The sequence below is a fragment of the Neolamprologus brichardi genome, chromosome 15 (assembly GCF_056152115.1).
Source record: "Neolamprologus brichardi isolate AB-2024 chromosome 15, ASM5615211v1, whole genome shotgun sequence".
Classification (NCBI taxonomy): domain Eukaryota; kingdom Metazoa; phylum Chordata; class Actinopteri; order Cichliformes; family Cichlidae; genus Neolamprologus; species Neolamprologus brichardi.
Window position 1 is genome coordinate 27,151,679 of NC_142118.1, and position 14,304 is coordinate 27,165,982.

Genomic DNA, 14,304 nt, shown 5'->3' on the forward strand with positions numbered 1-14,304 from the left:
TAATAAATGACAAATTAAAAAGGCATGAACATTTTTTTTTGTATTGAAAAAATATCGAACCGTGACACCAAAGTATTGAACCGAACCGAACCGTGAATTTTGTGTATCGTTGCACCCCTATTATTAAACTGTCGTCTGCAGAGCTGTGTCCGGTCTATGATGACCTTTCTTTGAAAGATAATTTTGTGCTGCTTTAACAGTGAAATGTTGGAACTCCCAATTGCAAAGTCATTCTTAAAGCGTAAACACTACTTCAGATCTAAAGCACACACTGATAACACAGTATAACCTGAATATAAAAGATACAATGTAACCAGTTTTTTCAGCCTCAACCATTTTCCAAACAGTTTCTGTAACACAACAATACTTGTGTCTGTTAATTAGTGGTGTTTATCAGATAGTTCTAATACTGCAATATAAAATAGTATGTAGCCATAATATTTCTAAGATATTGCCATTAATAGTTTTCCAAAAGGTACCAATGAGTTGAACACAGTTAAGCTGTCTAGTGAACAGCTAACTGTTATCTGGGCCTGCACTAGCAATCCTGTAACTCTAAACGGCTCTGCCCTTGCCTTTAAGCCTTTTGACAGGATCAAAATTAATCTTAAGGTAAATAATAAATTACAAAATGTACCCATCATACAACTGCTAATGGGGCCAGGGACTCCCCATGGAGGCTAAAACTTTGCTATAAAGATGCTTCTTAATGCAGTAAAACTAGACATTTTAATATAGAAATAAAGCAAAAGTGCTACATAGATAACTTAAACAAATTGCCACATAATGATCTTACATTTTCTTGACTTGGGTTTTCACAGTGTAGTGTCTGGAAAGTTCCACTAGTGTTAATTTATTACATTAATGTTGCATGATAATAGTAAAGCTCACTGAGTATTTCTCCAGTGGTCGGGTAAATCATTCCCACAGTTTGAATGAGCCAATGAATTTACAGCCACCAATAAACAAGTGCTGCTTAGTGCGTTTGATAGCACAGCAACTTTCTGGCATTTTGGCAAAGATAAACTCAGAGGCGTTTAAAGAATGGTTGGAGAGCCACGAGTATTGTTTTCTGCCCACCTACTATGTATTGGGATAACTTGCTTTTTGAGCCAATTTTTGGCACACTTTACATTGCTGAATCAAATTAGGGTGATCAGCCCGGATACAGTTGGTTTCCAATAGAGAATTTCCTATTGTGGGTTGTCATTATGAATGAGCTTGGACTGTGAATGATGAAAGTGGCCTCTGATATAGTGAGGGCTGAAATTGGTTTATTAATGCTAGTGGTCAACCTTTTGCTGTTGGATTTGGGTGATGCTGCTACTAGTAGTAAATGGCCTGTATTTGTATAGCACTTTACTTAGTCCCTATGGACCCCAAAGCGCTTTACACTACATTCAGTCATTCACCCATTTACGCATTCACGCACAGCTAATTCACAGCTGTGGATTAGCCGTCAGTCAGCTCTGTGGTTTTAATGTAGCTCACTCACTTTGTATTACTTATTCGTGCTGTCTGCATCTGACTGCTGCTCCTTCTGCACAGCTAATGCACTGAAAATGAGTCCCTGAACTGCTGCCCTCTTCTCTCCTCTCCCCACCATCACACAATCCTATGTAGTGATAGGTAATCTGCTAATCAGCCTGGTCTAGTCACTGTGCTCAGGTATTTAATCCTCTAAGAAGCCTGCTGGCAGTTGAACTTTGCTCCTTATGACATAACAGTGGTATGACTTATTGCATTTCTTCTTCCTCCTCCCTTTAATTGGAGTCATACTTGTGTGATCGGAGGGATGTGAAACTGAGGCATGGTAAGGAAGTTGGCTGAATGAAAGACTTTGACAATAATGGGAATGCTTTAAGGAATTTTGTAATTGATCATTTTTTGTGTATGGGTAGTGGAGGGTTTGGAAGCTTCTCTCTTCCAGTTATTCACTTTCTCCTGGTTTTGGTGGTTTAAATGTTTCAGGCTCTGAAAGTGTTTGTGTTTTTGTAAATGGAATACAACTGTATGGTCTCAGACTTTTAGATTACATTATACTAGCTAACTGATACCTGTCTGTAGGCACCTTCTCGCAATATTAACTTTTTTGAAACTCATTGTCTTCATTGGGAAGGACTTATTGACAGTCAATTATGGTCACAAGTGTCTGTAACATTTACTGATAGCAATGGTTTCATTTTGGATAAATGCGTTAAGACTGTCTGATAATGAGCTGAAAGTCATTTAATATCAGCTCATAGATTAAAAACACTGTTTTCCTGACACAAAAACGATTACTTACAACAAATAGACTCATTGATTCCTTTTTTTTTCTTTTTAAAATGTTAACATAATCTATGAATTTCACAATCAGGAAATCCTTTTCTAGTTAAAATCAATCTTTGCATTCTTTTTGTTTTTAAGTCAATTGTATAAGGAAATGTAAAATATTTGTTGACAGTCTACAGCTGAGAATTAAAGTTCAAAATTCTATGAACACTCATCACAGGCATGAATGTGGGTGGCTGTAGCTCAGGTGGTAGAGCAGGTCATCTACTGATCAGAAGGTTGGTGGTTCGATCCCTGGCTTCCCCAGTCTGCATGCCAAATATCCTTGGGCAAGATACTAACCCCAAATTGCTCTCCGATGCATCCATCGGAGTATGAATGTGTGTGTGAATGTTACCTTAGAAAGCACTTAGAAAAATGTGCTTGTGTGAATGGGTGTGAATGGGTGAATGTAAAAGTTGTGTACAGCAGAAAGAGTAGAAAAGCGCTATATAAGAACCAGTCCATTTACCATGCCATGGAAATTTTGGGCTTTCAATGATTTCTTTGACTTTTTTCCCCCCGTCAGGGTGGATTAATTGTACAGTATACATGTTTAATGATTTTAAAAACCAAGAAGTGCGTTCACAGCTAAGAATTTATTTATTGCAGACGGTCAAATATATACTTACATCCCAGTAATATTTGGTTTAATGTCCCTTTGCAAGTTGCAACTTGATCAGATGCCATCGATAAGCTTTTGACATAATACTGGTTGGATATTTGACTACTCGTTTTGGGAAAAATTAACGCAGTTCATTTAAATTGGTTGGCTTGGTGGCATAGAAATATTCAAGGTTGGGGCTTTTGGACAGCCATTTCAAAGGCATTTTCTAACAACTGCAAGATTATCCGTTCAAACAACTGGACATAAGTAAAAGTTTGTTTGGGTCTTCTTGTAGACTTTGGAAAACTGTCATCCTCAGATGAGAGGAAATTGGTTTGCATATTGAGGAAGCTTTTCATAGCCATGGGCTGAGGGTTGTCGTCCAGGAAGGAAGACTCTACTCCAAAATCAACAATTTGCAATTTCCCACATAGACAGACAAATGCCTTCTCGAGAAATGTTTTATATTCAGACAGGACAAAGATTGAGCTATTTGGAAACAATGATAGGAGGGTTTCAGACCTAAGAACACTGTACTTACTGTCAAGCATGGAGGTGGTAAGATTATGCTCTCGGACTGTTTTGCTTTGCACAGAGTGGATGGAATAATGAAGGACTACTTTCCAATTCTTCAGCTTTGCTTGAAATTAACAGAGGGGTGGTTGAAACTTGTACATAACTGGGACATTCCAACACATCAATAATTTCAAACGCATATCAAAACTGGTTTCTGGAATCATCTTCCCAAGGCCCCGACCTCAACCTTTTTCAACATTTGCGTCCTATACTTACAAATTGGGGTCCAGGCCTCCAATTTAATTGAGTGCAGCCAAGGAGAGTGCTCAGATATCCAGCCAGAATTGTGTCAGAAACTTGATGCTTAGCAAAAGCCTTTGGTCAAACTAAATATTTGCGTGGATGTATGCATATTACCAAATCTATGTATAATGTTGAATGGACTGTACTTTTATAGCACTTTTCCACTCTCTACTCGATTTCTGCTACATGCTTCATTCACCCATTCACACATTTATACCAGCACTTCCTTTTAAGCCCGGATGTGTCCTTGAATTGACACATGCACTCACACAATGATTGATTGGGACAACCTAGGGTTTAGTATTTTGATGTATACTTGGCCATGCAAGACTATGGGAGCCGGAGATCAAACCATCGACCTTCTGATTTGATTGTCTACCTCCTGAGCCACAGCCACCCAATAATTGTGACCCTTTGTGGATTAGAAAAAATCCTAAATAAATTCAAACTTGTGCACTCAGTGCAGCATCTGTAAGAGTTGTGGAGTAGACGAAAGTGCACAGAGACGGCTGCTTGGATGGCTGATTTTGCTGGAGGGAGATGTTTGTTCATACAGTGAATGTAAAAAAAACCCCCTCAAATTAATACTCTGGCTGTGTCAGGTCACATGTTTTAGAGGTCAGAGGTCAGAGGAGAGGTGTTGTTGAAGCAGCGTACATCGTGTTCATTTCTTCCATTTGTCATATCTCAGCTTGCTGAAGCTGAAACTTTTTAAAAAATATACATATATTTTGAGGCAGACACACAGCTGGGCTTCCTCTTCTGCAGAATAGTAAAGTGAGTGTCTGTGCACCAGGAAGCATGCGGTGAACTGTTCACTCTTTAATCAGCACAGCTTTAAAGTCCTTGGGGTGGCGGTCTCCAGATCAGTCCCACCAAGGACAGTCCAAACTCCTCCGAACAGTTAAGTTGCTTTCATTTATGTTAAATGTGGGAAGTTGGTGCATTGAAGCTTTGAGGAACTTTAAAAGTGTGATCACACTTAAGCTTCTGTTGAGGGGTTTTTCTGTGAAAGACTCATTGGTTCAAATTTAAGCACCAAGAGAGAAGAGGAAAAACAGAATTGTTTTCATCAACTGCAGCGCAGATTCAAATTTTGCAATAATTTAGTCCTCTGTTTGTATTTGCTGCACAACTGGCCTGACATACTTCATGCACAGACTCGATTATATAGAGAAGCTGTGACTGGTGCCCTGCTTTTTAATGCTGTAAAGTTTTAACTTTACTAAGTGTTTGGGAATTGAGCTGCTTTTGGATCCGCTACTTCCTCTCTGCGTTTCTATGCTGGCTTCAGTTTTAAGACCCAGATGCTGTCATTTGAAATAATGCCACCTGTACACACACTAAGAGGTGGATCAGAGATTCAGTATGCTTTAGTAAAACAAAGGTCTTTGTTGGTGCATTTGTTGTTGGTGTAGTAGCAGTTGTTTGGTGATGATCTGCAGTTGTTGTTAAAACGTTCTGACTCGTTAGCAGTTTACACCTCAGTACTTCTTGTGATAAATGGTACAATACATTGAAACCTCTAAGCAATGTTACTCAGCATACTGGCTAGTGTCCCGTCATCTGTGCACTCGTGACAGTATTTAGTGAAGGTGTGACCGGGACTTCGTGCTATTGTCAGGGAATTTCCCAGGCAGGCAGAATGTGGCAGCTGTTTTACAGCCCGACTGTGTGGCGTGGTTGGGATCATTAGCAATTGCTACATTCAGCTGTAAGTAGTACAGTCTTACTTTGCAGGCTGATGCTGGTTTCCATGCTTATGGTTTCACATTGAACATTTTTAGATTACAACGTTTCAGTTCCCCTTATGTTGTGTGAAACTGACTGTGTGAAACAAACTGTATTTTGTTTGTTTTTTTTCTTTTATTTCCACCTAATGGAACCTAATGTCTTATTGTCCCTTTCGGTGACACTGGAACGGTCTCAGCCGCTCACATCCTGCGTGGCTCACATCCTGCGTGGCTCACATCCTGCGTGGCTCACATCCATGGGTTCTGTATGTTGAGAGTTTTTCAGAACACATTCAGAAGTTGTTTAAATGGCCAAACTGTGTTTTGTTTTTTGTTTTTGTTTTTGCTTTTTTTTTTTTTTTGCTGCAGTAAGAAGGGGAAGAAAAGAAATTAAGAGACTTCCCTTGAGTTCAGATTTTAAACTTCTATTTAAGTAAATGCTGCTATGTGGGGGAAAAAAAATAAAATCTTGGGCATGAGAGCAAGAGGCAAGAGTACATTTCCATTTGATTCTCTCTCTCTCTCTCTCTCTCTCTCTCTCTCTCTCTCTCTCTCTCTCTCTGTGTATCTATCTATCTGTGTGTATATGTGTGTGTGTATATATATATATGTATTAGCGCTGCCACGATTAGTCGACTAGTCACGAACATCGAAATCGACGCGTCGACTGTTAAATCAGTCGTCGACGCGTCGTTTGAAGCTTTGTAAAATCACAAAAGACGCAGGAATAAGTAGTAGTATTTAAGAGTGTAATAACGGACTGAAACAGAAGATGGCAGCATATATAACTTCAAAATACTCCATAATATTTATGCATACAAATAACCAAACATCAAGGCAAACTTTGTAGCCACACAATGCACAATTGCATCAAACTGCCATTGAGGTACAGTGGGGCAAAAAAGTATTTAGTCAGCCATCGATTGTGCAAGTTCCCCCACTTAAAATGATGACACAGGTCAGTAATTTGCACCAGAGGTACACTTCAACTGTGAGAGACAGAATGTGAAAAAAAAATCCATGAATTCACATGGTAGGATTTGTAAAGAATTTATTCGTAAATCAGGGTGGAAAATAAGTATTTGGTCACCTCAAACAAGGAAAATCCCTGGCTCTCACAGACCTGTAACGTCTTCTGTAAGAAGCTTTTCTGTCCCCCACTCGTTACCTGTATGAATGGCACCTGTTTGACCTCATCATCTGTATAAAAGACACCTGTCCACAGCCTCAACCAGTCAGACTCCAAACTCCGCCATGGCCAAGACCAAAGAGCTTTCGAAGGACACCAGGAAAAGAACTGTAGACCTGCACCAGACTGGGAAGAGTGAATCTACAATAGGCAAGCAGCTTGGTGTGAAAAAATCAACTGTGGGAGCAATCATCAGAAAATGGAAGACATACAAGACCACTGATAATCTCCCTCGATCTGGGGCTCCACGCAAGATCTCATCCCGTGGGGTCAAAATGATCATGAGAACGGTGAGCAAAGATCCCAGAACCACACGGGGGGACCTGGTGAATGACCTGCAGAGAGCTGGGACCAAAGTAACAAAGGTCACCATCAGTAACACACTACAACGGCAGGGAATCAAATCCCGCAGTGCCAGACGTGTTCCGCTGCTGAAGCCAGTGCATGTCCAGGCCCGTCTGAAGTTTGCCAGAGAGCACATGGATGATACAGCAGAGGATTGGGAGAATGTCATGTGGTCAGATGAAACCAAAGTAGAACTTTTTGGTATAAACTCAACTCGTCGTGTTTGGAGGAAGAAGAATACTGAGTTGCATCCCAAGAACACCATACCTACTGTGAAGCATGGGGGTGGAAACATCATGCTATGGGGCTGTTTTTCTGCCAAGGGGACAGGACGACTGATCCGTGTTAAGGACAGAATGAATGGGGCCAAGTATCGTGAGATTTTGAGCCAAAACCTCCTTCCATCAGTGAGAACTTTGAAGATGAAACGAGGCTGGGTCTTCCAACATGACAATGATCCAAAACACACCGCCCGGGCAACAAAGGAGTGGCTCCGTAAGAAGCATTTGAAAGTCCTGGAGTGGCCTAGCCAGTCTCCAGACCTCAACCCCATAGAAAATCAGTGGCGGGAGTTGAAAGTCCGTGTTGCTCGGCGACAGCCCCAAAACATCACTGCTCTTGAGAAGATCTGCATGGAGGAATGGGCCAAAATACCAGCTACTGTGTGTGCAAACCTGGTAAAGACCTATAGTAAACGTTTGACCTCTGTTATTGCCAACAAAGGTTATGTTACAAAGTATTGAGTTGTATTTTTGTTATTGACCAAATACTTATTTTCCACCCTGATTTACGAATAAATTCTTTACAAATCCTACCATGTGAATTCATGGATTTTTTTTTCACATTCTGTCTCTCACAGTTGAAGTGTACCTCTGGTGCAAATTACTGACCTGTGTCATCATTTTAAGTGGGGGAACTTGCACAATCGGTGGCTGACTAAATACTTTTTTGCCCCACTGTATGTCAATTTGTAGTGTTGCTCCATGGTGCAGCCACGACACCGTAGCAAAGTTTACACACTATGTCTACTTGATCCACGTCTGACTCCGCAAACCCATAATGTTTCCACACCACTGAAGTCGTTTTATCTCTCTTTTCAACCAACGGCATTCTTTCTTTAGCAGCCATTATCCTATTCTCTCTAAATAACTTCTACTTAGCTTTCCGAGCTTCCCTCGAGTCCTCTTTATTGTTGTGATGCGTGTTCGAAACGCAGAGAGGCGCGCTCGATTTGCCACACGGAGCAGCGCGAGAGTAAAGCACGAGGGAGGTGCTAATAATCGGCTCAGTCATTTTTAATGATCGTTGAAAGCCCAGATCGTAATTTAGATTAAAATTTGATTAATTGATCAGCCCTACTTCCTTCATATTTTTTTTTCTGATGGCTGCTCCTTGTAAAGTTGTAAACTGATTTGAATAGAACATGGGTGGCACATCTGTGAGGAGATCATATTAGCAATGCCTGCTCACACTACACTTCCAATAGCAGGAAAAAAAAACTGTGTGAAACTATGTGTTTGGCCTGAGGTCTTGTCTCACAGGATTTACTTGTTCATATGCGGACCTCATTATTTGAAACTTTGGCCATCTACAACAACAACGTAACAACATTTATGTAACAGGAAATGAAGAAAAGCTCAAGAAGTTCGGTTTAATAAACAGTGGATTGTTGTAAAATTCATAAACAGACATCTACAAAATGGCTTCAGTTTGTTGATCTGTAAGTAGTGAAGTACTAGATTATTGCTTAAACGTGGTGTGAAGAAATGCTTCCCACTTACTACCAGCTGCCTGGTGTGTGATTGTTACTCATTTATGTATATATGTATGTATGTGTTTGTATATGTATTCATAGGAACTGAAAAAGGACCCTAAAGAGGGCAGTCAAACAGCAGATGAGCCAAAGGAAGAGCAGCCTCAGAAGAGAGAGAAGGTGGGGAACGTGGCCGGCCTGGTCCAGAGAATAAGCACTCTTGGCATCCCGACCGGTGCCTTCCAGCCACCAGTGCCTGCAGCTTCAAAGAGTAAGGAGCCCGAGTTTGGTGTTTGCATGTTTGGAGGGAATGAGACTTTAAAGTGCTTGGTGTCCAGGATGAGTGCAACGTGGACTTCTGGTAAAACTTGTTCATGTAGCATCTGGCAGGTTAAGAGAAGTTGATGCTTCGTTTTATTATTTCAGCTTCCACATCTTCACCGTGTCTCGTTTCACTCAGAGGTCTTAAACTGAATACAGATCTTTGTCTTCTGCATGTATCTATCTATTCTTCTGAGTGGAGAGCTCAAAGTGTCCATGTTACATGCAGGTAAAGGCAGCTTCAGAGCATTAAGAAGAGACTGCGTCGATGCATCCACCTGTTTAGGTCATTCTTTCAAAAAGGCCCTGAGACACTGATATTGAAAACCTTGAAGTAGTTTAAGTAAAGCTGAAAGGCTTGTGCCAGCTGACCCATCAAGGTTTCATTTACTGAGTGGTGTAGCGTAGAGCTAATCTATTTCTACTTTCCTTCTTTGATTTTTTTTTTTTCTTATTACGATTTTGATTTATTATAAATTGAAAAACTGTAATAGAAAATAAATCTGGATTCTTTGGATTCTTTTTGTGACAGAGGGTTGTTTATGTTGTTGGAGTTTATATTGTGCTGCTTGTAGTCCTTGTCCTGCTCTGCAACCACAGTGAACTCAGTGTAACGACATATGACCCAGAGGGAGATGGCATGCATGGCCTAACTGAATTTATGATATTATTCAGTGTCCAACCACATTGAGCTACACAGAGCAGGCAGGGAGAGCACGAGGTCAGAAAGTAATATGGTAGAGAATAGGATAGACCCACCTTCTGATTGAGTTGACTAGCTGAGTGTGCCATATCCTTTGGGTTCTCAGTCCTCAGTATGATCCTCCCCTTGTCACGCCTGGAGAAGATGGAGAAGGCTCCAGCTTTAAAAAATAAAAATTGAAACCCAGTGTGTGAGGTCACAGTTGCTATATTGTCTTTGATATACAGTCTTTAGGCTTTATAGTTTTGATACTTTTTGTGATGCCAAGAACACAAATTCATATATAAACGTCTCTTTTGGAGCTTGACTGATTTCTTTATCCATGGTTGGTTGTTATTAGCCAATATTGGCTGTTTGCTGAGCTGCATTTATAACATATAAATGTTGTCACAAACACAGAAGACAGTTGGGCAAGAGTGTAAACAAGTAAATAAAAGCAGAACAAACAAATACAACCGTTATGAGGAAAGTCTCATATAAAATATTGGCCAATGTATTGGACTATTTGAATCAATGATTACTTGGCATCTTAAAAGACAGTTAAATGTGTAATCATAAACGGTAATTTAAACTCTAAAATGTTGCATACTGTCAGTAAGTTGGTTAAACCATTCGTTTATTAAATAAAGGCTAATGCTACTAGCAGCACCTTTCTATTAGAAGTGATATTTTCTAGGAAAAAAAAAAAGAATTCTAAGGTTGATTAAAAACATTTCACTAAATGACCTATGTGAATATCCATATTCTTTGAATATTCTGCACAGCTTTGCTTGATCAATAGGGCGGGGCTACTTCATGCTGTATGATCACTTTGTAGAAGAGTTCCTCATGGGCAAGCTTTTCATTAAAGGCCATCCCACTGGCTGGGTCCACGCCTTTGTTGCTTTCCTGCATCGCTTACTTTTACTTTGCAGACACGCAGGTTTACAAACAGCAAACGCAGGTCTGCTTTTTTCTTCTTCTTCTCAGAGCCTAAGAAGAGACAGTGCAAGGTGCTATTTGAGTATCAACCGCAGAACGAAGACGAGCTGGAGCTGAAAGTTGGAGACATCGTAGAGATCACTGAAGAGGTACTGTGAAAAACCAGGCCCCATTGAAGACACTTTTTAGTCTAACTGCTTCCTTGTGTATAGGTGTAGTGTTACATGAATGTTATGGTTTTGCAGTGCAGACACATTTTGGCAAGTGAGAGATGTCAGTGGCTGTGCTGTGGGAAAAGTTTTTCACTTTTCCTTTTGCTTTGGACCTTTCTTGTTGCCCTCATGGCATCAGAATGTTCTGACTGAACCTCTCAATCTCTCTACACAATCAGGACTGGTTGCTTTATTTGACATGTGCACAGGTAGAAGAGGGCTGGTGGAGCGGCACCTTGAACGGTAAATCAGGCCTTTTCCCCTCCAACTTTGTCAAAGAGCTGGAGCCCATGGGAGACGTCGGAGAGTCCAATGACACCAGCAGAGCAGATCACACTGGTAAAAATTTTAAAAAAGGGTGCAGCTGAATTTAAAAACATTTGGCGTGCTGGTATTTTATGTTTGCTTAGGCAAGTTAGGCAATAGGACATGAAAGAAAGCTGGAAAGGTGGGTTTTTGCAGATTTGAGCAAAGCTATGTTGAGTTAGTTTGAGGGTGTTTTGTCTTGAATTTACTAACTTTGTGTAATTTGTCTTTAGTCAGTGTGCTAATCATTTAATAAACCATAAATACCACTTATACAATAGTGTTTATGGTACAAATACCTCAGAGCTGTGGTGGTAGGAGTGTGATATGATTTTAACCACAATAAAATGATCAGAGAAAGTTGGAAGCAACAGGAGATCACTCGGTTTTCACTGTTTTGTACACTGCTACACAGCAAAACACACCGAAGTGTAATGATCCCAGCAGTGAATGAAGGGGACGTAAAGAAACCAACCAAACAGCTGGGCATCAGCAAACATTCATCAGACACAGTGAACACTGCTGGTTATTTTCTAAATCTAGAGCTTGTTAGTTGAGCTGTGTTGTTTCTGTATTTAAAGGTCATTACTTCATTGTTAGTAGAATTAAGTGCAGTTAATGAAGCCGTTCAGTTTAGAATGCAGTCCGTCTGAAACAAGCCTCAACAAGCCAGTAGGCTAAGTTGTTTAGTCTACAGCTGCATGTTTTTAAGCCTTCTGCCGGGTTCTTCTATGACTGAGAGATACAGCAGCTCTTTAAAAAAAGTAAATTTAGGATCCACAGATTGATGGCAGTCAGTGAGCGTATTGGAGGAAAGTTCTATCAGTCAGTTTGTGTGTGTGTGTGTGTACTGTAGGACAATGACAGCAGAGTCAACACGTTTTTTATGAAACGATAAAAGCCAGATATGTTGTGTAGCTAAACCACAGCTAGCTGGGTGACTACCTTTTATGGTGATTGTCACTGTGAAAGGTAAATCTTTGCATTACTGACAGACCTGCTTAGCTCAACTATCAACACCATTTCATATTGTACAGAATTTAGTAACATGGATCATGTTAGTTGCTGAAGTAATTTGGCAAGCTGATAAACTAGCATTTCTACCGGGATATGACTTTGCTAGTGATAACGTTAGCAATGAAACCGAACAAATGACTATCCAGCTAGCTATGACTGATCTACACTGCATGCAATTGTTAGATTTGTGACCAGAGAACAGAGAAGAGGTCAGGACCAGTTTTAATCTGAACACTTCCTAAATGAATCATGCTCAGCTAAGACTGATTTTAATCTTCCCTGGCTTTGGATTAAACCATTGACAGATATTTTTGTTTTTATGGTACTGCTTGTCATAGGTGCTTAATTCACTATGAAAGTTGAATGAAAACAGCATTTCCTTGACTTTGTAACTAAGAATTTCACTTTAAAAGTATTATTATTGTGATGGTCAAGCAGAAGCCCCACTATGATTTGAGATGGAATACCCTGTTTAAGAAGTAAATCACAGTTGCAGCACTGACTGGCGGCTGAAAACAGACTCTTCTGGTGTCTTATAAAGTACTACAGTAATAGTAAAATAAACCCCTGTTAACTCAAACTCTGTCTCAATCAGATGGAAATGGAGCGGAAAGCATTGGCACACCCACCTCACCATTGCCCACTCCGGGGAACGGAGGCATTGCCCAGCCCAAGAAGATTAAAGGAGTCGGCTTCGGAGATATTTTCAAAGATGCTTCGTACAAAAAACGGCACTCAGTGCAAACCCCTGACAAAGAGGAGAAGAATGAAAATGTAAGTGCGATTTACACCACAGTAATGGCAGACATCAGGCAAAAGCTGCTCGCCATAAATCGAACTGCCACATGTTTTTTTTCCCGTTTTTCCTGCAGTTATAGAAATCGTGATATTGTGGATTTCCTTGTATCAAGCATCACAGAATCAGTGTTTGATTAATACCATGCATTACTGAGGGCAGTGTGTCATAATATTATTGTGACATGACAGCATTGTATCCAAGTGGTTTAGTTTTGTTATCCTTATGTTATTTGACTTCGTTCTGGTAACCATATCGTAACAACATCAAATCCTTATATTACTGTGATAATATCACATCTTGATATTGTGACAGTATTGTACTGTAATAGTATCATGTCCTATTGTGATAGTATCATGTTGTCACAATATTCTATCCTAAAAGTATCACATTGCGAAAATATTGTGTCATATCATGACAACATCAGGCCATGATAGGATTATATTAGGACAGTATTATTACATGATCTTAGTGTGCTGTATGTTTCTGTTGGTTGACACCCCATGTGTGATTCAAGTCATATCTGTAATGATTATTTTTTTGTTAGCTTGCCAGCTCTTCTGTTCAGTCTGACACTCATGAGGCTAATATGTTACTGTGGACACTGAAGGACCATACCTACATTAATGTTTATTTTAATGAACACACTTGTTGCTATCATCACAGTAAATCCAAGCCAGAACTTTCACCTTCACCTGACACTATTTTAAGCCACAGCTTGTGTTAAGTCTAATTTTCTCAAATGTGGAAAGAGTAAATCTCAGCCGGCTCCTGATAAACAACTCGATGCATAAGCTCAGTGAATAATTAGTATAGCGTTTATTGTTTTTCTGAAACTTTGCCTCTCTCTCTCTTCTTCACAACAGCTTTCACACTCTGTCTTTATCACTAGCTCAGCTTCCCCCACTCTCCTCCACTCCTTACATACCACCACATTTCACATGTTCTCCCACAGTCTTCTTCACAGCTTCAGGTATCTTCATGTGACCTTCATCATCCCTCATACACTACTGTCTGACTTTGACTTATTGCACCTTTTAGGGACCCCCCCCCCCCCCCCCCCGACCCCACTCAAATAATCCCCCAAAACCTTAAAAACCGATTCATACCTATTCCTTTTAGCACCTCATTGTTGCTGGCTTTCAAACATTTCTCAGGATTCTTTATCTTCATGCTCTGTTTTTCTTGCCTGTGACTGAAGCACTTGCCATTCTTCTTTTCTGCTGCGTCCTATGATCCGTAACTACTAACGTCATAATTAGCAACACA

General features: G+C 40.2%; 1 protein-coding gene across 3 annotated transcripts in view; it reads left to right on the forward strand.

Annotated features, from left to right (window-relative positions):
• cd2ap (CD2-associated protein) overlaps positions 1–14,304 on the forward strand; it is a 109,616-nt gene that overhangs the window by 31,462 nt on the left and 63,850 nt on the right. For all 3 annotated transcript variants that reach the window (XM_006796203.2, XM_006796204.2, XM_006796205.2), the window contains exons 3-6: positions 8,862–9,030; positions 10,753–10,853; positions 11,126–11,255; positions 12,835–13,013. In XM_006796203.2, coding sequence (XP_006796266.1) covers positions 8,862–9,030; positions 10,753–10,853; positions 11,126–11,255; positions 12,835–13,013 — 579 coding nt within the window. The remainder of the gene's footprint in view (positions 1–8,861; positions 9,031–10,752; positions 10,854–11,125; positions 11,256–12,834; positions 13,014–14,304) is intronic.